This window comes from Carcharodon carcharias, chromosome 13 (assembly GCF_017639515.1).
Source record: "Carcharodon carcharias isolate sCarCar2 chromosome 13, sCarCar2.pri, whole genome shotgun sequence".
NCBI classification, from domain to species: Eukaryota; Metazoa; Chordata; class Chondrichthyes; order Lamniformes; family Lamnidae; genus Carcharodon; species Carcharodon carcharias.
In genome coordinates this window covers 115,525,667-115,551,902 of record NC_054479.1, presented here as the reverse complement: position 1 = coordinate 115,551,902, position 26,236 = coordinate 115,525,667, and the positions used below count along the sequence as shown (strand labels likewise).

The window sequence follows — 26,236 nt, the reverse complement described above, 5'->3', positions numbered from 1 at the left end:
TCCCTGGATCACCTTCTGGATGCCGCAGAGGTCCGTCGCGAGGTCAGCTACTCGTGTTCTGACCGTAGGAGGCCCATCAGTCTCACCACTCCAGCTTGGGAGGCGGTGGCAGAGGTGGTCATTGCCAAGTGCTGCACACAAGAGGTTGGCCATCCAGTGCAGAAAATGGATGAGTGATCTCATCCGTGCCACCAGGGTAAGGCATCCATCTCATCAATCTCAACTCACACACTCACAAGCCCTTCACATATTCACTGGTATCTCACTCGCTGCCAGCTCAAGGAGCATCACCACTCACTCTCTCACACACATCCGCACATCTCCACCTGGCCTCATCTCCTCTGGAGATCATCTCCTCACCCTGTCCACACAACACAAGCATGCCTGCCATCGTTTTCATTTGGCCTGGCATGCGCCTTGCTCACGCTCACTCCACCTGTCTTTATGCAAGACAAGATTGTGTACAATCACCAGGAGAGGTCCCAGACTGGGAGGTGGAGTGCCGGACATCACGGTCTTCACTCCGTTCAAGAGTCACACATTGGAACTGGCTGGAGAGGTCATCGACTTTTCCTGCAGCGACGGTGAGATCGGTGGTGAAAACCCATGTGAGGATCCTGCACCTCTCTCGACGCTACTCTGAGTCCACTGTTCTGCGTGTAATGTGGCACCAGGCACTAATAATCCACACTTTCTGTCCGAGGCATATCTGGCACATCACCCTCAGGCAACCGTGACCCCAGCCACAGCACCAACAGCACCTTGGATGAGGACGCTGAGGGCAGAACCATTAATGACCCATCACGGCGCTCACCCACACCCTCCATCTGCGCTGCTATAGACACCTCGGTGGGACCTAGATGTACAGCAGCCTCAGGATCACAATCGGGTAAGCACAGCACACAATCTGCTCCACAGCAGGTAGAGACAAGGACATCTTGGTCAGTGGCACCTAGAGGATCCTATAGGCTAGGAATCTGCTGAGTCCGAGTCAGATGATGAGCCTCTGGACTCAGGTTTTTTTTATATTCATTTAAGGGATGTGGGTGTCGCTGGCTAGGCCAGCATTTATTGTCTATTCTTAATTGCCTTTGAGAAGGTGGTGGTGAGCTGCCTTCTTGAACCACTGCAGCCCCTGTGTGTAGGTACACCCACAGTGCTGTTAGGGAGGGAGTTCCAGGATTTTGACCCAGCGACAGTGAAGGAACTGTGATATATTTCCAAATCAGGATGGTGAGTGACTTGGAGAGGAACTTCCATGTGGTGGTGTTCCCATCTATCTGCTGCCCTTGCCCTTCTAAGTGGTAGTGGTTGTGGGTTTGCAAGGTGCTGTCGAAGGAGCCTTGGTGAGTTTCTCAATCAGTTGTTGGAGCTGCAAAAATAATCACGGGATCATAAGGAAGGGATGTCTGGTGCACTCCTGAGATTGCAAGGGACGATGGAGGAGTCTGACCATCTTCAGTCTGAGATGATAGCGCCGGCATACCAATGCACCGAGGTCAACACTGGTAGGATGGCAGCCACCATGGAGACCTTGGTCCAGGACATCGGTCCTGCACTGCTGCATAGGCTCAATTCCATCAATGACGCCACAGTTGGCCTCCAACAGTGTCAACGTGAGGGGAGTGCAGGGCAGCTTAATCTCACTCCAGCTTCCCCTTCTCCTCAAGGAGTCAGCCAGGGGCTGTCAGCACCCATAGAGAGGAGGACCAGCTGCTCAACCATCCAGGTGACTGGAAATGTCCAGCCGATCCAAATTCCCTCTTCCTGTGACCACTGCAGCTCCAGTTCCACAGGACGAGGAGGGTGCAGCTGGCCTACAGCTGGATACGCAAAGCAGGCCGGGGCCCTCCAGGTCTCAGCCCTCCAGAGGACACCCACCAAGGTCACCACAGGCAAAGCAGGCTGCCTCCAGCTTGACTGTGAATGTCGAGGGAGCACCAAGAGGTAGCTACAGGATTAGGGAGTTTAAGAGGATGTCGTTGCACAACTTGGGCACGGGTGTTAATCACTTGTTCATAATGTTCACTATTGTAAATAATCTCTCAAGAATGTCTCCTCGCCTATGGCTCCTTGTTATGATGAGAAGTGCTTGTGTCAATCAAATGTGAAACCTTGATTCCTGCACAAGAATCAGGCAGGTGTCTCAACCCAGGGCCTTTTCCCTGTGCAGTGTGTAATCTTCAGACCAAAGTGATGGTCCAGCTTCATACCCACTGGACACATTAGTGATGTCTGCCACCTCGATGGTGCTTGTCATTGCTGTCAAAATGTCCTGGGCAGGTGTCACAGAGTTCCGTCACTCTCGCTGTGTACACTCAGCACCTTTGAGGTGGGACTGCCCCCCCATCTCTTCAGCATCTGTGACCAGTGATGCTGTGCTCCTGAAGGCGGACATAGGATCAGATGTATTTAATGTTTCATGGCTGCATCTCCATGATATGGCCCTGATCACAGAGCACAAGCAAGCTGCCCTCAGCCAGACAGGAGTCAGATGTTCACATTGGCAATGTGAAGATCAATGGAGCATCCTCACCGTAAGTCTTCATCATCTAGCAACTATTACCTCAACACGATTCCCAGAGAGGAATTAAAAATTTGGGTCAGAGCTTCTGCGATCTCCTCCCTTGCCTCCCTCAGCGGTCTGGGACACAGATCATCCGGACCTGGAGCTTTGTCCATTTTTAAGTCTGCCAAAACCTCCAATATCTTGTCGCTCCCTATATCAATTTGCTCAAGAACCTCACAGTCTCTCTCCCCGAGTTCCATATCTTCATCCTCATTCTCTTGGGTGAAGACGGATGTGAAGTATTCGTTCAACACTCACCGATGTCCTCTGGCCCCACCCATAGATTGCCCCCTTAGTCCCTTATGGGCCCTAATCTTTCCCTGGTTATCCTCTTCCAATTGATATAATTTTAGAATATCTTGGGATTTTCCCTACTTTTACCAGCCAGAACTTTCTCATGTCCCCTCTTTGCTCTCCTAATTGCTTTCTTAAACTCCACCCTGCACTTTCTGTTATCCACTAATGCCTCCACTGATTTGTTCCCCTTGTACCTGCTAAAAGTCTCTCTTTTCCTTCCCATCGTATCCTGAATATCTCTGGTTATCCATGGTTCTCTGGGCTTGTTACTCCTTCCTAACACCCTAGAGGAACATGTTGAGCCTGTGCCCTCCCCATTTCCTTTCTGAACGCCCACCACTGCTCTTCTGTAGATTTCCCCATAAGTAGCTGTTCCCAGTCTACCTTGGCCAGATCTGGCCTTATTTTACTAAAATCCACTTTCCCCCAATCCAAAAATTTTTTTTGCAACTTATCTATTTCTTTGTCCATAACAAGCTTAAATTGTACCATGTTGTGGTCACTATCACTAAAATGCTCCCCCACCACCACCTCAGCCACCTGTCTGGCTTCATTCCCCAGAATTTAGGTCCCTTGTTGGATCCTCTACATATTGACCTAAAATGTTCTCCTATACATATTTCAAGAAGTCCACTCCATCTAGGCTATCCCAATTAATGTTAAGAAAGTTGAAATCAACTAATATAATTACCCTATTGTTATTGTTTTTACACATCTCCACAAATTGTGTACATATTTGCTCCTCAATTTCCCGCTGACTATCTGGGGGTCTATAATAAACATCTAACAATGTGGCTGCCCCTTTTTTATTCCTAGGCTCTACCCACAAAGCTTTCCTTTGGGTTTTAATCATTGTTGGCAATTTAAAAATAGTCAAATTTTATTTTGTTTTATTTCTTTTTTGTCTTTTTTCTCTCCCTCTTAATCCATTTTTACTTTCCCTCTCTATTTCTCCTTCTGTACCTGATTTGACATTGAATTCGCCTACTTAAATTTACGTTTCCTTCTCAGTTTTTGTGCTGAAAATTTCATAATTCTTCAACCTGATTGATTAAGGAGATATACAGTTGTTTTCCCTGTTCACTCAGGTCCCAGGTGCCTGGCTTCTCTTGCTGAGTTAGCAGCTCGCACCTCCACAACTTGCCACTCTAAAAGACTAAACATGCAAGGGCAAATCTCATGGAAGACATCCTTAAATGCTCTTGGACACCAGTCACAGAGTAACATTGAATTATGAACTTCCATGGCATTGAATTTAACTATAACTAACACCAGAAGGACATATCTAATTAATGGTGACACAATAGAGGCCTAACAGTTACAACAAAAGGTAACACTGTTCGAACTCAAACTGTGATGAAATGTTAAAATCACCCAAAGTGATGGATTACTTTGACAATTACTTATTTGCAATACTGCTCATGCTCAATGCCTCTTCTGGCTAAAGCAAACACTGTCATTCTCATTCCTCATGTGTTGTCTAGGTTACAAGGGCTAGAGTGCTAAGGTTCAGAGTCAAAGAATGGTATGGTGCAGAAGGAGGCCAATCGGCCCATTGTGCCTGTGTTGAATCTTTGCAAGAGCTATCCAATTAGTCCCACTCCCTCCACTCCTTCCCCTTAGCCAGCAAATCTCCCCCTTCAAGTATTTACCCTATTCCCCTTTTGCAAGTTCCTATTAAATCTGCTTTCACCACTCTTTCAGGCACTGCATTCCAGGTCACATTTTGCCGTGTAAAACTGCCCTCTGGTAGATCGCCCAAATATCTTTTCCTCCTGTGTCGCCACTCTAATCAACCTTGAAAGGGCATCACAAATAAGCCATCCTGTTCATGTTGAAATTCCACACAGTTTTTCGACCCCGCAAGGTCATTGGGTATTGATGAGGTTTAGGATTCTTGCTTCTTTTCCTCACTGTGGGACACCAAAGCTGATTATAACTACCTTAGCACCACCTCAGCCGAGATCACTTAACCCAGCAAAGATCAGAATCGAGCCTGGAACCTTCACAGTTTACACTGCAAGGACCTCTGGCATATGTTATATCCATGTGTTGAGCAATTATGGAAGTGCATAGCAATGCTACAGTTACATCAAATGCCTTAAAATTAAAAGATAAAACAATATCCACACCATTTACTTAAGCACCTCTTGTGCTTTCCATTTTTTCCTGTAAAGGATTTGCAGTAAACTCTGTCACTGAACAAATTCATGAAGGAAAGTGGCTTGACAAAGCTACTGAACTCAAGAAGACAGCGAGCAACCCTTTAGCACTCTGGGCAAGTGCATATATCTGTACATGTTAGCTAAGCTCCTTGCTGCTGTCTTGACTCAGCAAACCCTCCATGCAAGCTAAAGAAGTCTATCAGCACTCAGAACTGTCCAACAAAACTGTCAACTTCTTAAAAAAGAAAAGGAATGCTGAAGTGAAGCAGAACTCTGTGCTTTTTTCTGGGGGTGAGCACTGCTGCAAAATGGGTAATTTCATGATTCACTTGTTTTCAGAGTAGAACATTTTACATTTAAGATAATGGAAGCGCTTGGGGAGGCTGTAAACACACCTAAAGGAATTGCTATTCAAAGGGTGGCCTATATTTATTTAATAAGGGCAGATCTGGAAGTGGGAAAACAGTAAACAATAGGCGGTTCTCGCTAATTTGCTTTATAATGGAGCCAGTAGGCAGAATCTTCTGGTCCCGCCAGCAATGGGAAGCTTGGCAGGCAGGAAATGCCAGCCTATGCTTGATACTGGGTTATGGAAGTGCTAGTAGCATGGAGGATGATCAAGGAAGGGAGGAAGGGTTAGCAGGGGAGGGTGGAGTAGTGGCCGGCCAAAGGTGGAAGGATAAGAGCAGGCTGTCAATCCTGATCTTTGATGTGTTAGGTGATCTCATTTGAGGTGGTACTAAGATTGTTATAATCAGCTTTGGTGTCTGACAATAATGACAAGGGGCAAGAATTCTACTTCTCTTCAATACCCAATGACCACGTAGGGTAGAATGACTGTGTGGAATTTCAACATGAAAAGGATGTTGGGTTGATTAGGTTGGTGACACAGGAGAAAAAGATATTTGGTTAATGTATCACAGGCTATCTGCAGCACTATAATCCAACATGATAGTATTTATTTTTTAAAAAGCAGATTTAAATATGGCGCCCAGACCTTCGACCCCATGAGGTAACAGCGGGCACAACGACTTCCAGCCTGCCACCACAATGAGAATTGGTGAGCTCCTTGTGGATGCATATTTAATGAGCTGAACAGTGATCTCACAAGGTCAGCCGTCCTGCCCCACAGCAGAAATCACTCCAACTTCCGCACCCACTACCAGACTTAGACTCCAGAATGGAAGATTCTGGCCAGTGAGTCTGGTGAGATTACAGTTGTCCCCATTAGTGATATAAATTATTCAAATGGGTCTCAGAGTCAAAGAGATGTTTTGAAGGTAAAATTAATGAGTTGAAATCTTCATCTGGGACATCCCTGGTGTGCCATGTTGTCATGGGGATAGATTGCAGGAAGCATTGTTTTTTGTTTGGGTTTTATCTGTGTGATTTTTCACAGAAACAGAAATTGCAGTTGGAGCCTTAAAGCAGCTTTGAGACAAGGAGAGAGAGATAGAGAAATCTGCCAGGACCTGCAGACCAGTAGAAAAAGGCTAACAAAAACTAAGGGTGTTTTCTGATTTTGGAGTCATTGAGCAAGAAAGCAGTGAGGTCCATGCCTAAGCAGGGGTGTCCACAATCATAAGGTGCTTAAGGAGTTGGATGGTCGCCTAATCTGGATGCTAATGGAAGGACTCCAAGAAATCTCATACCTCAGAGAATAGCAAGAACACTGAGGAGAATCAAAGTGAATTCCCGAAAGCTGTGTCACACCTTGGCTTGGTTCCAAGAGAAGTGAAGGAACCTTCAAGATCCCACGAAGTATAGCGGAACTCTTGGGTGGAAATAAAAGTAGAATGGGGAGTGTCCTGTTGTGATTTGAGATTAAAGATGAAGTGTTTACAAAATATAGATTTCAATTAGTAATGCTTGCTTTGATTAACTCTTGTACAATAAATGTTTTTGTTTAAAACATGAACTCTAAAAATGCCATAATTTTTTCAAATTTCCAAATTTCTTTTTAGAAGTTACTGGTTTCCCTCAAGATCATAACAACGTGACTAACCATGGATGGACACTAATTATCTTTAAGTTTGCTGTATAAATGCAAATATTTCTTTTCTTACCTTTACCTTATTGTAAATAACATTCAGCGCTCAGGCTGCAAGACAAGAATATGTATGATTTACTAGTGCTACATGATGAACCCAGCAGCACCTACCATGGTCTTCTCCGAACATCATACAAGTCAATCCTATTGGCAGTCTTTGTTAGATCCACCCATGGAGATGCTGAAAGTAAAGTAGAAAATTGAACTTGATTGGTTAATTCAACTTCCGACAAATCCACATAATTCACCAAAGAAACTGATTTGATATGAATAAAAAAAGCACTTCATAAAACAAGGGAATTATGATATTTTGTAAATAATTAACCAACTTACAAATAATTATCACAGATAAACATACTAATAATAAAGGAGGGAAGAGGTTTTTATTTGTAATTAATGGTCCCTGAATGAGATTGGGTTCATTTGAGATTAATTGCAACACTTAGCTCATTATAAGTATTGCTAACCATTGCAAGGAATTACAAAGTCTGACAGTCCTGGCATGGATTTGATAAGGAGTCCTAGAGGGGGTACAAGAACTACTGATAAGAAATTGAGGACTTCTTCCACTTTCTCCTCTCTATAGATTTGTGGGGTTATGCAGACTTTGAACTATTAATGTTTGGTTGTATTTGTGTCAAGTGAAATCACAGCTTCACATTTCAACTAAACCCATTTAAAGTAAGCAGTGCTGACAGTTGAGTAATTTTTCATTAATATAGTTTGTAATTTCATAAATATCATAGAACTACAGAATAGTTATAACATAGGAGAAGGCTATTTAGCCCTTTGTGTCCATGCTGGCTCACTGCAAGAACAACTCATCTAGTCCTATTTCCCTGCCTTTTCCCCAGAGCCCTGCAGATTTTTTCTTTTCAGATAATGATCCAATTCTCTTTTGAAAGCCATGATTGAATCTGCCTCCACCTCATTCTTAGGCAGTGCACTCCAGATCCTAACCACTTGCTATGTATATAAGCTTTTCCTCATGTCGCTGTTGCTTCTTTTGCCAATCATCTTAAGTCAGTGTCCTCTGGTTCTCTATCCTTCTGCCAACAAGCAACAATTTCTCCCTATCTACTCTGTCCAGACCCCTCATGGTTTTAAACACTATCAGATCTCCTCTTAACCTTCTCAGCTCAGCTTCTCCAAACTTCCACATGACTGTAGTTCCTTATCCCTGGAACCATTCTCATGAATCTTTTCTGCCCTCTCTCTGTCAAGCACAGAATACATGGGGACATAATTTCATTTTGAGACAAGACCTGTTCACCTATCTTTCTTTACCATATCCTTTAATTCTTCTCTTTCCAGGACTCTTTCCAGGATTAATTATTATTAGACTGTTTATTTCAGTGACTTCCCCTGCTGGCTTATTCCTTTGTATAAGGATGTTCTGCTTAACTTCATTCCCAACTCCATAATTGTTAACCCGCATCCCCAAGTATTTGAACTTTGCATCATAGTGAACAACAGTGGACCAGTTTTGTCAATCTCCTCTGCATCATAGTAGTCAGCACAGAGGGAGGCCATTCGGCCCATTGTGCCTCTCCCGGTTCCTTGGTAGAACTTTCCAAGTAGTCTCACTCACCTGCTCTTTCCTCATAGCCCCGTAAATTGTCTGCTTGCAAGAATTTATTCAATTCTTTTTTGTGATCTTGAAGATTTTAGTCACATATCTATAAAAAAGAGAACGTGCCCAGCTTCCTGAACCTTAACTCCCAAGTTAGATTCTTGATTTGAGGAATCACTTTGGCTGCTAGTTATTGTAAGGCCATTGTAATTTCACTTCCAAGATTAAGTGTCAAATTTTACCACCCTGAGACCATGCTGCTAAAAAAAATATGCTCAACAGACTTCTTAGAAAGTCACTAATCTGTCTTACCCATGCTTTCCCATTTCATTTGAAAGGTATGTGAGCCATTGCCCAATAGACTGCGCACATCTCAAGTTGCACTAAGGTATGGACATTGAGGAATTTCTGGAATCATCTGTCTCTGGTCTTGAGTACAAACTTCATTTATACAATCAAGTAGTGCATGGTTTGAACTGCAATTTTTTATACAAATACATATGTGTATTATTTATCATAACTACGAACTTCCACAAGTATATTTACAAATATACTGTTTTGGGTCATGCAGTGTAAGTGTTGACATATTTGTATTACAAAATGTTAGAACTAAGCAGCGTCCATGAAATGCTGTTATAGTGAGAATGTGGTAATGTGTTATATCAGCCCCAAACCTCATAGATAATAGCTTATAGATTCCTATTTGAAGACTAAATTCTACACATATGAGGGGAGAGTGGGATGGAGGTGGGGGTGTGTGGGTAAAGTGAGATTTTAAATATCTTTCATGCGATGACTTTATATTTTCACTGCAGCTAACAGAGAGAATATCTTCTCCAACAGCAGCTAGTTGATTCTTAATTTTAGTCATGAATAGATATTTAAGCTAGCAGATCATGTCCCAGATCCTCCGAACTCCGGATCGTCGGAGATCGGACGTACCCCGGAGGAAGTGCTACAGGACCACTCGGGAGTCTCGACACACTGACTCCGTGGGAATTGCCTGGGACGTTTGAATTTCCAATGGGAATTCTCCTGCTCCCCAGAACCCTCCAAAAAAAGTCTCCAACTCTGAGTTAGAGTCAGAGGCTTCAGACAGTCCTGACTAACTTACCTCGATAGTTACCCAGGAAATGTTAACAAAATCCTACTCTACCTCCTGGATAACTATAAAAAAACCGACTCCCATCCACCCCAGCTCCCCCCCAACCACCCCCCAAGAACTCCATCCCCCACCTATTACCCCCCTAACCCCCTGACTCAACCAGATTCCCTCATTACCTCCCAACCCCCCCCGACCTGACCTGACTAGCCCCCATCTGACTTTCCTCCCGAACCAATTAACCATCCTGCCACCCTACCTACCGACCACCCTACCCAGCTGGCACCCTGCCTGCCTACCTCCTGCTACCCTACCACCTTGCCCACTTACTCACCTACACTACCCCTTACCCAATTTCCTCACCTACCCTTATCCATTTATCTTCTCCCCGTAGCTTTTCAAAGAAGCTTTGAGGCAATTTAAACTCTTTACTTACCAGAAAATGGCAGCTAGTGCCATAAAAAGGGGACATAACTTCTGTGCAGATTCCCTTTGCTGATGCCTCCGAGGCTTCCTGCACTGACTGAGTTCTGCAGGAACCAACATCAGAAGATTGCCCAGAAATGTTGGAGGAAGGTAAGGGGGTATTTTTTTGTCTGAACAGCGTCGGAAATAGGGGTTCCAACCCTGAACCATAGATTTTGGCATGAAAATTGCACAACTTGGCAGCGACATATCCTCTGAGTCAGACTTTGCACATTGAGGCAGGTATATTGATCAAATGAGACTGCGGGCTGGATTTTCATCTGTGGCTGAGGTGAGCACAGTCAATAGAATGGCCGCCTGAACGTCAGATTTTCAGTTGGGGGGGGGGGTGTGTGGGGATGGCAGGCAATATTAGAAGTTGGGACGGCTCTGCTTCCAACACCTTTTTAGGAAGTACTTAAGATGCCAGGTGCAGGGACAAGCTGGACAGAAGTCCTAGTTTGGGGCTGAGGCAGCATGTCCAAAATTTAAAATAAAATCATGAAACATGAAACATCCTCACCGGGGACTTATCATTTTTGGACACTTCTGCTACTTTCGCCTTGACAGAGAGGCTCTCCATCATGGCCAAAATCTGGACCATAATCTGAGACCAGCTGGGTAGGGTAGTCAGTAGGTAGGGTGGCAGGGTGGTTAGTTGGTTCAGGAGGGAAGTCAGATGGGGGCTAGTCAGGTCAGGTCGGGGGGGGGTTAGGAGGTAATGAGGGAATCTGGTTGAGTCGGGGGGTAATAAGTGGGGGATGGAGTTGTGGGGTTTGGGGGGGGTGGTGGTGGGGGGTCAGTTTTTTTATAGTTATCCAGGAGGTAGGGTAGGATTTTGCTAATATTTCCTGGGTAACTATCAAGGTAAATTAGTCATGACTGTCTGTTTCATGGTGGAAATTCGGGCAGTGTTTTGTTTCGTGGCAAAATTTAATTTCCTGTTAGTCCAAAGCAGGTGGAGAGGCTACCAGCATTTACCAAGTTCCCTGCCCGCCGCTTACCTCTTCCACTCCTAAGGAAGGCCTACTTGATTTACTTTAACATTGTCATTACTCTCATTTGAGCATCTGTAATTTAGTTTTCAGCTCAGCTGAGTTGAGTGCATCTCTGGATCAAAAGGTTGGAGATCATTTCAGGAATGCAACACGTACTCTGGACTTGCACTTCAGCACAACACAGTAGTGGATTCTTAGAGGTGGTGACTTTCAAACGATGCAGTGATTCAGATAGGTATTAAAGAGCCCAAGGCACAATTCCAACAAAGCCAAGGAGATTTCTTAGACCTGGGCAAGATTCAACCACCAAAAGCAGATTAATTGGTCATTCTTCTCATAGTTATTTATTTGGATCCTGCTGTGCACAAAATAGCTGCCACATACATTATTGTCAACGCACTTCAAAGTACCTTCCTGCTTGTTAAGCACTTTGAGATATTTCCGAGACATACAACACCATATAAATGAAACTTTCTTTTAGTTTTATGCAGATCATTATTTATTTTCCCAATCATTTATGCATTTTTCCAAGATTAGGAGGCAGCAAGTTTTCTGACATCTCGACAAAAATAACTGTATTAACAACCCATCAGTAAAAGCATCCCACTTCCTATCACATTGTTTATATTCTGATAACATCACATTCTAGGAAGTTACTGCCTTTCGTTTGAAGATCAGGTCTATAGGAATTGAACTGTGTCCTTAAATGATGGATCAAGACTGACAGGCATTCACTATCTCTGATTCATCAAACAAGTGCTGCAAAATGCAAATCTTGTTCAGTAAAACAACCCATGAGGAAAGAATCTGCAATCAGTATATCAGGTTCAGGGAAAGCATGTCTGACATTTTATCTCTGTGGAATAAGGTTTGATCTTCATGCCTGCACTGCCACAATGGCTTTACTGAGAATAATAGCCTCAAACTTCCATGCACATTTTGGCACTTCTCCAACATTTATGTCAGGGCAACTTATTTTTGTGGCCTGCAATGGAAGTCATTTCCAAAAGTTTTCTGTCTCAAAATTGATTCTCTTGAACTGCATTATATCATTTGGCCCTTCCCATAATCCAGTGACAAAATCAAATGAGGATCAGTGGTGCTGGAATCCCAAATTTCCTGGTTTCAAATTCAGTCCATTGGCAGTAAGCCGAATGAGAATGATAAGGAACAGTAATTTATTAGAAACAGCTGAGAGAGATCAAAGTGAGTAATTTTTGAACCTGAAGATAGTGTGTGTAGTTGCTACTGCAACTGGGAATTACCTTTCAGAGCAGTTTCCAGTGGTATATAACCTAAGTAGCCTTTGATATGCGATTGTGGGGCCACCAGATTTCAATATCCCCCAACCCAAATGTGAAGGCTTTGTAGAAGCAATATGAAATTTCCTACGGGCCTGCCTTTGTACACCATTATCATGAAGGAGGAGGGGAAAATAGAGGGAAGCAGGCTGAGGCAACTTTTAAGGAGGATGCAGCTCACAAGATATTAATCTCCCTTCCCGCAAAGAATATAGAGAGAACACAGGGTCTTTATTCTCAGCCTCTTTTCTTTATCCCTCTCTTTACTGTCTGAGCGTTGAGGCGATGTTGCAACCCTCCTTTTGCATTTTCAGCATGTGCAAATAAACTAACCCTTTGAGTTCATCCTATCTCGTGTTTGCTGTGGGATTATTAATAAAAAATTGGATCACACAAAAACTGAGAGGTTGGCAAATACACCACCACTTAGAAAGAGGGGACCAAACCAAAAGATCTTTCTGTTTATGAATAGATAGTGAGAGGAGAAATTAGTGTTATTTAAATTAACCCAGCTTCTGTCCGTAACAAAGCATTGATTTGTGATGACACAAGTTGAGAAAATCTAGGAAAAGGCATCAAGGAAAACACCTAACTAGTGTAGTGCCACAAGAGTCAGTCCTAGGGCCTCAACTATTTACTATTTGTATTAATGACTTGGAGGTAGGAACAGAGTGTAATGTATCCAAATTTTTTGATGATACCAAAATAGGTGGGAGGGCATGTTGTGATGAGGACATAGGGAATCTGTGAGGGGATATAGACAGGCTGAGTAGTGGGCAAAAACTTGGCAGATGGGGTTTAATGTAGGAAGGTGTGAGGTTATACACTTAGGTAGAAAAAAATCAATGGCAGACTATTATTTAAATTATTTATTTTTTGGAGAGTGACTCCAAAAACTGCAGCGCTGTTCTTGGGTGTTCTTGTGCATGAAACACTAAAAGTTAGCATGCAGGCGCAGCAAGTAATTAAGAAGGCAAATTGAATTTTGATCTGTATTGCTAAGGAGGTTGCAGTTTAAAAATAGGGAAGTCTTGTTACAACCGTATAGGGTGTTGGTGAGGCCGCACCTGGAGTACTGTGTATAGTTTTGGTCTCCGTATTTAAGAAAGGATATACTGGCATTGGAGGCAGTTCAAAAGAGATTCACTAGGCTGATTCCTGGGATGAAAGAGTTGACTTATCAAGAATGGCTAAATACATTATGCTTTTATTCATTAGAGTTTAGAAGAATGAGGGGTGATCTTATTGAAACGTACAAGATTCTGAGGGGGCTTGACAGGGTAGATGTTGAAAAGATGTTTCCACTAGTGGGGGAATCTCGAACTAGGGGACATAGTTACAGAATAAGGGTACACTCATTTAAAACTGAGATGCGAAGGAATTTCTTCTCTCAGGGGGTAGTGAAGGTTTGGAATTCTCTACCTCAGAGATTTGTGGAGGCTAGATCACTGAAAGTATTTAGAGAGGAGGTAGATAGATTTTTGAAATATCGGGGAGTTGAGGGCTATGAGGAGCTGACACGAAAGAGGAGTTGACTATGGCAGATCAGCCATGATCTTATTGAATAGGAGGGCAGGCTTGAGAGGCTGAATGGACTACTCCTGCTCTTAATGGTGACCATGAAACTATCATCTGAACATCTCTGGATGGAATGCGAATGATGCAAGAAACATACAGATAAAGTACAGGGTCTGAAATTTTTTATGCTGTCATAATTCAAGACAGTTCTGGGCATCTAGTGCTCTTTGCATCACTTTGCTTTGGTCAATGAGAAATGTATCAAAGCCCACCACTTCTCAAAAATCTTTTTGATGTCCTAGGACACCAGCAGCTGCCAAGACCATAAGGTCTGGAATTCCTTTCTAAAGCTTTCTGCCTATTTGCCTCTCTCTCCTGAAAGGCACGCCTTAAAACCTACCACTTTGACAATATTTTTACATGATCCAGAGTCAAATTTTGTCCAATTATGCCCCTATGAAGCATCTTCGGACATCTTATTGTGTTAAAGACGTATATAAATGTAAATTGTTGTTCTGTGCATTTGTATCTGATCATAAATAGTATCACAAATGTATTGGAAGCTTAAGCAAGCCAGGTGCAAATAGAGATCTAAAGCAAGTTTAAACAACGAGATGAAGTAGCAAGGTATATCCACTCACAACAGTTCCACAGTGTTTCGAGGAACTCAAAATGCGAGGCTTTGCATTCACGGAGAAGAGAAAACAAATGTACTCTGAAGCAGTTGAATGTGCTGATGTCTTAAAATAGTGCATCTCGGAGAGAAATAATCATAAAGGTGATCATATGCAAAAAGCCAATTACACAGTTATTTTTAATCGTGATTTGCTTAGAAAGAACAGTATGGATTTCAGGATTGTTTTTGATCTCTGCAATAATACAATCAGCAATCTTCTAAACTTTCGCAACAGTGAATCCTTGAGGATCTGGGGAACCTGGCATTGAAGTTCAGGATCCAAAAGAAGCAGAAGCAATTTTCATTGCAGGCGTTGCTGCACCCATCACCTTAAACCACTATGCTATTAAATTGGACATTACCTACACCTTAGATACAAAGGCTGGCTCTGCTTGATGTAATCACCCAGGCTTGTACGTCGTTATCTGGGGAAAATATATCACAACATTGACTCTGTGATAACAGCTGATTTTTTTTTTGTGCGTTCAAGAAATTGAACTCAATTCTGCAATTTAAAGGCACTGAAATTCTTACCACTGTATAAGCTCAATGCTAGGTCTGTTTTATGATTTGCACTCTTAAGGGTGAATGGATGAATCATTTTTGACACCTGTTTTCTAAAGAGGTGCAACTGTAGATGTCATGGAGAGTGCGGTCCACATGCATGGCAGCATAAATTGAAAGGCACTCCATCAAACGGGCTTGGCTGAGTCAGGACTAGTTATCTACTTTAAGATTTAATGACAGTAGGGCAAATGTCGCCATCATTAAATATGATGTCCCAAAAACAACCATAGGACGACTGACCAGTGAATCATTTTTTTTTCTCCGGTAGTGTTAGTTGAAGAAGAAATATTGGCCAGAGCACTGGAAGAATTATTTTCTTTCAATGGAGAACAGCCAGCTTCTCTGGCTAACATTTCATCTAAAGGAAAACAACTTTGACAATGCAGTACTCACTAGGTCATTACCTTAAACCCTGTGACTGGGATTTGAGCTCACTTCAGGTGAAATTACTAACAATTATATCAGAAAGTATAAATGATACAATGGTAAATTATAGATATCGGGACTTAGGAAGAGAGGGTATTCAGTCCCTCAAGCCTATTGACAATTCTATTAGATTATGGCTCAACTCCATTTAATCACAATTACTTGATATCCTGGATACCCTTACCTAGCAAACATCTATAAACTTCAGTCTTGCAAATTTTAATTGACCCTCATTCACAGTCCTTCAGGTAAGATAGTTCCAGGTTTCCATTGTTCCTAATTTCATTGTTCTCTGCCCTTGGACTAATTTAAAGATTATGGCCAGAATTTTCTGGCCCTGTCCTGGCAGGACCCACCACGAGAGATTTGACAGCCCAGCCAAAAGCCCATTGACTTTCGGTGGAACCAGACGATCCCGGCAGTGGGTGGAACTGGAAAATCCCACCCTATGCCTCCTTGTTCTGGATTCTTCCACCAAATTGTAACTACCCAATGAATTTCTTTATACTTTTAATACCATGGTTAGACCTCCTCTCAACCATCTAAATTCAAGCGAATTCAAGTCAAGGTCAGACAATTCACCAAGGCTCCTTCGACAGCATCTTCCAAACCCGTGATCTCTACCACCCAGAAGGACAAGAGCAGCAAATGCATGTGAAGGCCACCAACTGCAAGTTCACTTCCAAGCCACACATCACCCTGACTTGGAACTATATCGCCGTTCCTTCACTGTAACTAGGGGCAGAATGGTCCCAGATTTGTACACAATGCAGTGGTGAGCGGATAAAATGACGTTTTACACGTTGGCCGCAATGGCGGCTTTTCACGCAGTATCATCCCCGCATTAATTATGCATTCCGGGGAAACACGGCGTTTCCATGACGGGCGGGTTCTCATTCGCCCGCCATGTCATCACCTCGCCGCTTCATCACGCGGGGCGCCATAGTTACAATCCATCCACACGCACACCTCTCAGTGTTTACAGTCTAGGACTGCTGCATGGAAGACAGGATGGTCAAAAAAGGCAAAAAGACGGCAACCTCAGGGTTTAGTGACATGTCCCACGAGTGCTTTTTGGACGACATGTAGGCCCGCCGGGATGTCCTCTACCCCCAGGTTGGCCGCAGGAGGGGCAGCGGCATCACCAATCCAGCTTGGGAGGCGGCAGTAGCAATAATCAGTGCTCATGCCCTGCAAAAGAGGACAGCCACCCAGTGCCGCTGCAGGCTGAATGGTCTCATCCGTTCCGCCAGGGTAAGTCACTCATCTCATCACTCTCAACTCACACACTCACAAACCCATCACACATCCACAGGGATCTCACACCTTAAGGGACAATACCACTAACTCTCACACACACCCTCACATCTCCATTAGGCTCATATCCTCCGGAGCTCACATCCTCATCCTGTCCATGGCTCCGCTCACCACACAAACATTCCGTGCAGTGCCATGTGTCCTGCTCACACTCTCTCCATCTGTTTTCATGCAGGAGAAGCCTGCTCACATCAGCAGGGAAAGGTCCCAAACTGGGGGTGGAGTGGCCAAACTAGGCCCCTCACTCACTTTGAGGAGCATGGCCATCGTGCTGACTGGTGAGGATGTGGGCCCTGCCTTTGGTGACGGTGAGGTTGGTGGTGAACACCCAACTGAGGATGCTGCACCTCATTTTCCCTCCCTCAATGCAACTGTGAGTGCTCTCTCTCCTGTTTTTGACTCTGCTGCCATACACAAATTATCTCTAATCAGTGCACAAGGAGCTCTGCCAAGTGGCCGACACTCTCAGCCAGCCATTCCCTCAGCTCCATCCACATCCTCACCTCCAGCCAAGAGGACACCTCCTCCATTGAAGAGCTGGAAATAAGCAACCTGGAAGACTCATCACAGCGCTTATCCACACCCTCCACCAGCAAAGAGACCTGGTGGGACCTAGATCTAGAGCAGGCTCGGGTTCACAATCTGGTGGTCACCGCATGGACACGTGTCCGCAGCAGGAGGAGGCAGGTTCAGCCGAGCTCCCCGGCACTCGGAGGACTGGTGGGAAACAGGCATCTATGAGGTCCGAGTCAGATGACAAAACTCTGAGTAAGGTCTTCCAACTCATCCTGGAGAGTCAGCAGAAGGCATGGGAACTTCATGCAGAGCTGTTGGAAGCCCTCAACAGAGTGGCTCACGAGTCGGAGAGTGCGCATGTGGAGGTCTCATGGGGGTGCTGGCAGATACCATGGAGACCCTGGTCCAGCAGAACGCAGAGATGTGTGCAGACCTGCATTCCATCGTGGGAGGCATGGGTGTGTTCCTGCAGCAGCAACGTGAGAGAGAAATGGGGCACCTCAATGTCTCTCCAGATGCACCTCCCCCTCAACAAATTAGGCCGGAGCCCTCGGGCACCCAAAAGGAGGAGGATCAGCAGGTGGACACCCCTGAGTCATCCATTCAGGAATCTCAGAGGCTGCCCTCTCCCTCCGAGTCCCCTTTGCCTGTGAGCCCCTCAGCCTAATCCTCTGTCACCGCAGGGGGAGCAGCTGCACAAATAACAGCATCTTAGTGGGCATTAGAGCGTCAGTTAGTACCTCAGTGCACACTGGTGCGGGCACTTCACAGTCGCTAGAAGTGGAGGCGGAGGCAGAGAGTGCCCAGGGAGCTGGCAGTTGGAGAACGGCCGGGACCAGAACGATGATCAGTGGAAGGCAGATGCTGAGTCTCTGGAGTCATCTATTAGGCAGCAAATGTTGGATGCCCAGCGGGATGTGCAGGAGGATCTGGTGGAGATCCATGACGGTCTGCGTGTCATGGTCTCTGTGATGGTGGAGTCCGTGCGGAGTGTGAGCACTGTGTTGACCATCATAGCCGAGCACAATGCCTCCTTCATGGAGAGAGTAGCAACTCTCATGGAGAGGCAGCTCCAGGAACAGAATGAGGGGCTTTTGGGGTTTCGCTCAGACCCTGCAAGCCCTCACGCAGGCACTGACCTCAGGTGGTCAGTGTCAGAATGGGAGATGGATGAGGCACCCAGTATTCCCAGCTAGGTGCTCGTCCATCAGTGGCAAGCAGGGAGGTCTAGAGCGACCTCACATTGGAGCACAAGCTGCCTGTCATCTCTGTGGGCTTCTCTCAGGGCGCTCCGGATGACAGCAACAGCACCAACCCCCACACCCCCTGTCAGTGACCGTCGCATCTGATGAGGCTGAGCTGACTGGGGCGATGCCAAACATGGTACTGGCTGCTCCCTCCCAGGTGGAGCCAGCACAGGCTCCACTAGCCAGAGGACGACCGTCAAGGCATTCAAGGCCAACAAGACAGCACAGACAACAGCCTGCCTCCAATGCCGGTGCCAGCGATGGGGAAGCACCTAGACATAGCACTCGCAAACATAAGTTAAAAGCATCATGAGCACAAGAGGGACAGGTCACAGGTGATTTTATGTTCATTTTTGTTTACTTTATCTATGCTGGTCTGGGAATGAAGACCAGAGAAGTCTATGTAAATAGTTTGGAATTGTCCAGATGAGATAAATTTTGTTTTTGTCATCATGGCCTGAGTATGTGTCACCTTTTTATTTTATTGGTGTAGGGTACGCCAGTATGTAACACTGGGCATAAGTGGCTCCGAACTTTATTGCACAGGCACTGAGTGTTCTTTGTGTTCAAATGAAAGGGTCCTTTCAGACACCAGGGATGAAAGAGGCAGCCCTGGCATGCTGTTAAAGCTGCTCTTTGGTAGCCTAGATAAAGGAGCATTGGATCAAGGAGTTCCTGGTGTCCCTGCCCTCAGCGTTCTCCTCACCATGATTATTGTTGGACTCACTACTCAACTCATCATCTGCGGCATGTGCAGCTTTGTCAAGCTCCCTTTCCTCCAGTGGGTCCCTCCCTTCCAGTACCAGGTTGTGGAGAGCATAGCATGCAACCATGATCAGTGACACCTGCTCTGGGGGTTACTGTAGTGCTCCCGCTGAATGGTCCAGGCATCGGAAGCACATCTTGAGAAGACCAATTGTTCTCTCTACCACTGCCCTTGTGGAGGCGCGACTCATATTGTAACGCTGCTCTGCCTCTGTTCTTGGGTGGTGGAGAGGCGTCATGAACCACCTTTGAGCGGATAGCCCTTGTCACCCAGCAGCCATCCATCCAGTTGGGCTATAGCACTGAAGAGCCTCAGCACCTGGGAATATCTCAGGATCTTTGTATCATGGAAGCTGCCAGGGTACCTTGCACAGACTTGCTGAATCAGCATCCTGTGGTCACACACTATCTGCACGTTCATAGAGTGGAATCCTTTCCTGTTGACTAAGGCACCCGGCTCACCTGCTGGCACCTTGATAGCCACATGGAAATGGGGGAACCCAGCAATCACTGCAAAGCCTCTGGCTTGCTCAGCCTGGCTGGCCTCATCCATACAGTAAAGGGTAAAGGTCAGTACCCATCTCAACAGAGCTTCTGTCATCAGTTTGACGCAACTATGGACAGCTGATTGGGAGACTCCACAAAGATCCCCCACTGAGCCCTGGAAAGAGCCGGAGGCATTGAAGTTGAGGGCCACTGTGACCTTCAGAGCCACTGGCATGGGGTGTCCACCCACACAGTCGGAGCTGATCTCAGGGCCAATGCACTGACGGATGGAGGTCACTGCCTCCCTTGAGAGGTGGAGCTTCCTTCGACATTGCACCTCAAACATATTGAGGTAGCTGCATTGCCGCCTGTAAACCCTGGCAGCAGGATAGTGGCATCTTCTGCGGCCCCTTCCACCTTGGACTACATTCTGGCCCTGTGCCCCTTGTGCCTGCGCCTCTCCTCCCATAGGTCCCTCCCCTGGAAGCTGCATTGGGACACCTGGTCTCCTCTCCCGTCTGCCTCTCTCTTCTTCCTCAGAGGAGGTGCCGCCAGCGGAGACCACAATCCCTATTGCCTGGGTAAGGGAAGACTGTCTGATACCTGGAAGGGTCCACACGGTCTGAATCCTCCAGGGGCCTTGCAGACTGCAATGAGTCCTGAAATGAGGCCTGGAAATGCTAAGAATGAAGCTCCAAACAGAGATGAAGCTGCCAAGTACCAATAAGCAACCAGCTGCAAACCATCTCCAAAAGTGCTCACGACTCACATTGACAATGCAGCTGACCCTTTTTATCCAGTCCTTGGGTGAGGTTAGTGAAACTGTCGACTGGGCACCTGCCCGTTTTGTCCATGCGGCAAACAGAAAATCGAACGGGCAAGGAAAACTCACAGTCAATTGGACTGTTAAGGACATCAAGTGGCCTGTTGATTAATGGTGGGTGCCACTCAGGCTCCCGCATGTGCCAGCCGAGCAAAATATCACACGAGTGCGTGTTGGTGTCAGGACGCGTACCCGGCGTTATCGCGCACCATTTTACTCCTGTTTGGGTCGGGCACACACCCGCCCGACAAGGGAAAAATTCTGCCCCACGACTCCCCCATCCCCTCCAAGTGTTGGGACCAAATGCAGGTCCCGAGTCTGCACCTGCCAACAGTAAGACCAGTTCAGGAATATTGCAGGGAGGGGCCTCCTAGTTGGACACCTCTGTGCTTGCTGTCTAATTAAGATGGTGGGCGGGATCTAGATGGTGCAGGCCAGGAAGGGGACCAGCAGCTCTGAAGCCTTGGTAGTCCCACCAGAAGAGGTGAGCGCTGCTGAGGGAGCTCAGAGATTGAGAGGGTACCTCAACAAGGAGGTGCTCTCAAACAGTTAAGTGAAAAAATTAAAATCAGAAGGGCCAGGCTGATCCCTGGATGGCCTATGTGGGCCATGGGGGTGACCTTCCCTGCCCACCGCACTCTCTTTGGGGCCTGGAGCCTCCAGAAAAACCGTAGGGCCATAATGGTGAAAGCTTCGTCATGCAGCCAGGGGCTGCTCCAGAAAATCGCCATTAATAGGGCCTGAAGTATTCATTCATGGAATGTGGGCGTCACTGTCTAGGCCAGCATTTATTGCCCATCCCTAATTGTCCTTGAGAAGTGGTGGTGAGCTACCTTCTTGAACCGCTGCAGACCCTGTGGTGTAGGTACACCCACAGTGTGGTTAGGAAGGGAGTTCCAGAATCTTGACCAGCCACAGAGAAAAACGGCGATATACTTCCAAGTCAGGATGGTAAGTGACTCGGAGGGGAACTTGCAGGCAGTGATGGTTCCCATGTATTTGCTGCCCTTGTCCTTTAGATGGTAGAGGTCGCAGGTTTGAAAAGTGCTATCAAAGGACCCTTGGTGATGGTATACATCCTGCGATGGAGGGAGTGAATATTGAAGGTGGTGGATGGGGTGCCAATCAAGTGGACTGCTTTGCTCTGGATGGTGTCAAGTTTTTCAAGTGTTGTTGGTGTTGCACTCATCCAGGAAAGTAGACAGTATCCCAGAACACTCCTGACTTGTGCCTTGTAGGTGGTGAACAGGCTTTGGGGAGTCTGCAGTGGAGTTTCTCTCTGCAGAATTCCCAGCCTCTGACCTGCTCTTGTAGCCACTGTATTTATTTGGCTGCTCCAGTTCAGTTTCTGGTCAACGGTAACCCCCAGGATGTTGATAGTGGGGGATTCAGCTTGTTTGGGTGAGAGCGAGGGCTGCAGGGTGGATGAGCAAACTGACCATGGCACTGTGGAAGCCATTCAAGTGGGGAGAGCTAAAAGGAACATAGTGGGAGTATGGAGCAATGTAGTAAGGGGGACTGACACTGTTCTCTGCAACAAAGAGCAAGAATCCAGACGGCTGTGTTGCCTTCCCAGTGCCAGGGTTTGGGACATCTGCTCAGGGCTGGAGAGGAATGTTTTATAGTGGGAGGGGGAGGATCCAGTTGTCCTGGTCCATGTAGATACCAACGGCATAGGCAGAATTAGGAAAGAGGTTCTGCATAAAAAGTATGAGGAGCTAGGCACTAAATTGGAAAGTAGAACCTCAAAGGTAATAATTTACCTGAGCCATGTGCAAATTGGCATAGGGTGAATAAAATTAGAGAGGTGGCTCAAAGATTGGTGTGGGAGAAGTGGGACACTGGCACAAGTACTGGGGAAAGCGGGGACTGTACCATTGGGACGGTCTACACCTGAACCATGCTGGGGCCGGTGTTCTAGCAAGCCACATAACTAGGGATGTAGAGAGGGATTTAAACTAAATAGTGAGAGCAAAGGATCAAATTTGGGAAGGTGTGTTAAATCAAAGAGTAAAGACAAGACAAGAGAGAAAGGTATTAATGTGGAAAATGATAAACAGACATTGACAGGAAGGGATAGAGAGAACAGGGAGTGAAATCTAAGAGTAATTCAGCAGATAAGGCTAGAGGTTACAAAAATAATAAAAGAACTCAACTAAAGGCTCTGTATCTGAATGCACACAGCATTCGAAATAAAACAGGTGAACTGACAGTGCAAATAGAAATAAATAAGGATGACTGATAACCATTAGAAAGACATGGATGCAGGTTCACATAGATTGGAACTGAATATTGAAGGATACTGAATATGGAAAGATAGGAAGCTGGGAAAAGTTTGAGGGGTGGCTCTGTTAATTAATGATGGTATTGGCACAATGGAGAGGGATGATCTAAGCTCAGGAAACCAGGATGTAGAAGTGGTTAGGGTAGAGATGAAAATTGATAAAGGAAATAAGTCACTAGTGGGAGTGGTGTAGAGACCCCCTAATGGTAATCATACAGTAGAACAGGGTACAAAGGAAGAAATAATGGGAACTTGTCAGAAAGGTCCAGCGATAATCATGGGGGATTTTAATCTACATATAGACTGAAAACACCAGATGGGCAAAGGTAGCCTAGATAAGGAATTCATAGAATGTTTTCCAGATAGTTTCTTAGAACTGCACATTCTGGTGCCAGCCAGACAGCAGGCTATACCAGACCTGGTACTGTGCAACAAGATAGGATTAATTAATGACCTCATAGTGAAGGTGCACCTAGGCAGCAGCAATCATATGATTGAATTTTACATTCAGTTTGAGTTAGAGAAGAGTGAGTCTAAGACAAGTATTTTAGATTTAAATAAGGGCAATTATGAGGGCATGAAAGTAGAACTATCTAAGAGAACTGGCAAATTAGGCATAGGGTAGGCCAGCAGAGATGCAGTGGCAGACATTTAAGGGGATATTTCAGAATAGACAGGCCTGAGAGAAAAATTCCAACGGTAGGACCCAAGATTGGACAAAATATAAAAAAGATTGGTAAGGAAGGAAAAATTAGAGTATAAGAGAAAAACTAGCTAAAAATATAAAGACAGATAGTAAGAGATTCTATAGTTATATTAAAAAGAAAGGAGTTAACAAAGTGAGCATCAGTCATGTAAAAAGTGAGTCTGAGGAATTGATAATGAAAAATAAGGAGATAGCAGATGAATTGAACAGGTATTTTGCATCGGTCTTCAATACAGAGGAAACAATGAAATAGCTGTAAATCAGGAAATGGAAGGGAGGGAGGAACTGGGGGAAATTACAATCACCAGAGAAGTGGTACTGACTAAATTGTAGGAGCTGCGGGTTGACAAAACCCCGGGTCCTGGTGGACTTCATCCTAGGGTCTTAAAAGAGGTGGCTAGTGGGATAGTTGATATGTTGGTTTTAATTTTCCAAAATTCCCTAGATTTGGGGAAGGTTCCATTAGATTAGAAAACAGTGAATGTAACTGCTTTATTCAAAGGGGGAGTGAAACAAAAAGCAGGACACTACAGGCCAATTAGCTTAACATGTGTCATACAGAAAATGTTAGAAGCTATTATTAAAGACATTATAACAGGGCATTTGGAAAAATTCAAGGCAATCAGGTAAAGCCAACATGGTTTTGTGGAAGGGAAATCATGTTTAGCCAATTTATTGGAGTTCTTTGAAGTAACGTATGCTGTAGATGAAGGGGAACTGGTGGGTGTACTGTATTTAGATTTCCAGAAGACATTTGATCAAAGGTTATTGCGAAAAATAATGGTGTAGAGGGTAACATATTGGCATAGATAGAAGATTGGCTAGCTCTCTGGAAACAAAGGGAATGAAGTCTTTTTTCTGGTTGGCAGGATGTAATGAGTAGGTGTGTGACAGGGATCAGTGCTGGGGCCTCAACTTTCATAATTTATATAAATGATTTGGACAAAGAGACCAAAGGTATGGTTGCTAACTTTGCTGATGGCACAAAGAGAGGTAGGAAATAACAAGGCCATAAAGAGGCTGCAAAGGGATATAAGTTAGGTTAAGTGAATGGAAAAAGACCTGGCAAATGGAGTATAATGCGGAAAGAATGAAATTGTCCATTTTGACAGGAAAAATAAAAAAGCATACTATCTAAATGGTGAGAGGTTGCAGAGCATTGAAATGCAGAGGACCTGGGTGTCAGTGCATGAATCGCAAAAAGCTAGTATGCAGGTACAGCAAGTAATTAGGAAAGCTAATAGAATGTTATATTTATTGCAAAGGGGATTGAATACAAAAGTAGGGATGCTACACTTCAATTACACAGGGCACTGGTGAGACCACATCTGGAGTACAGTGTATAGTATTGGTCTCCTTATTTAAGGAAGGACGTAAATGCGTTGGAGGCAATTCAGAGAAGGTTGCTAAACTAATAGCTGAAATGGGTGAGTTGTTTTATGAGGAAAGGCTGGACGGACTAGGCTTGTATCTGCTGGAGTTTAGAAGAGGCAACTTGATTGAAACATACAAGATCCTGAGGGGTCTTGACAGGGTCAATGTGGAAAAGATGTTTCCTCTTGTTGAAGAATCTAGAACTAGGGGTCACTGTTTAAAAATAAAGGGTCGCCATTTAGGACAGAGATGAGGAGAATTTTTTTCTCTCAGAGGGTCGTGAACCTTTGGAACTCTCCTCCTCAAAAGGTGGTGGAAGCAGAGTCCTCGAATATTTTTAAGACAGAGGTAGATGGATTTCTGATAAGCAAGGGGGTGAAAGGTTACCAGGAGTAGGTGGGAATGTGGAGTTGAGGTTGAGATCAGATCAGCCATGATCTCACTGAATGGCACCAGGCTCAAAGGGCCAAGTGGCCTTATCCTGCTCCTAATTCATATGTTTGTATGCTTGTAATGCCATTGAATGTCAAGGGGAGATGATTCAATTCTCTCTTGTTGGAGATGGTCATTGTCTGACACTTGTGGCACGAATGTTACTTGTCTCCTATCAGACCAAGTCTGAATATTGTCCAGGTCTTGCTGCATTTGGACATGGACTGCTTTTGTACCTGAGGAGCCACAAATGATGCTGAATGTTGTGCGGTATCCATGAACTTACCCACTTCTGACCCTATGACAGAGTGAAGGTCATTGGTGATGCAGCTGAAAATGGTTGGGCCTAGGACACTACCCTGAGGAATTCCTGCAGTGATATTCCAGGACTGAGATGATTGACACCTAACAACCACAATCATCTTGCTTTATACGAAGTATGACTCCAACTAGTGGAGAGTTTTCCCCCCAATTCCTATTGGCTTCAGTTTTGCTAGGCCTCCTTGATGCCACACTCAGTCAAATGCTGCCTTGATGTCAAGGGCAGTTACTTTCACCCCACAAGCTCAACTCTTTGTC

At 45.1% G+C, this 26,236-nt stretch overlaps 1 protein-coding gene across 1 annotated transcript in view; it reads right to left on the bottom strand.

Annotated features, from left to right (window-relative positions):
* LOC121285595 (voltage-dependent calcium channel subunit alpha-2/delta-1) overlaps nucleotides 1-26,236 on the bottom strand; it is a 711,948-nt gene that overhangs the window by 279,790 nt on the left and 405,922 nt on the right. Inside the window, exon 8 of the mRNA XM_041202183.1 lies at nucleotides 7,193-7,262. Within this exon, the coding sequence (XP_041058117.1) occupies nucleotides 7,193-7,262 (70 nt within the window). The remainder of the gene's footprint in view (nucleotides 1-7,192; nucleotides 7,263-26,236) is intronic.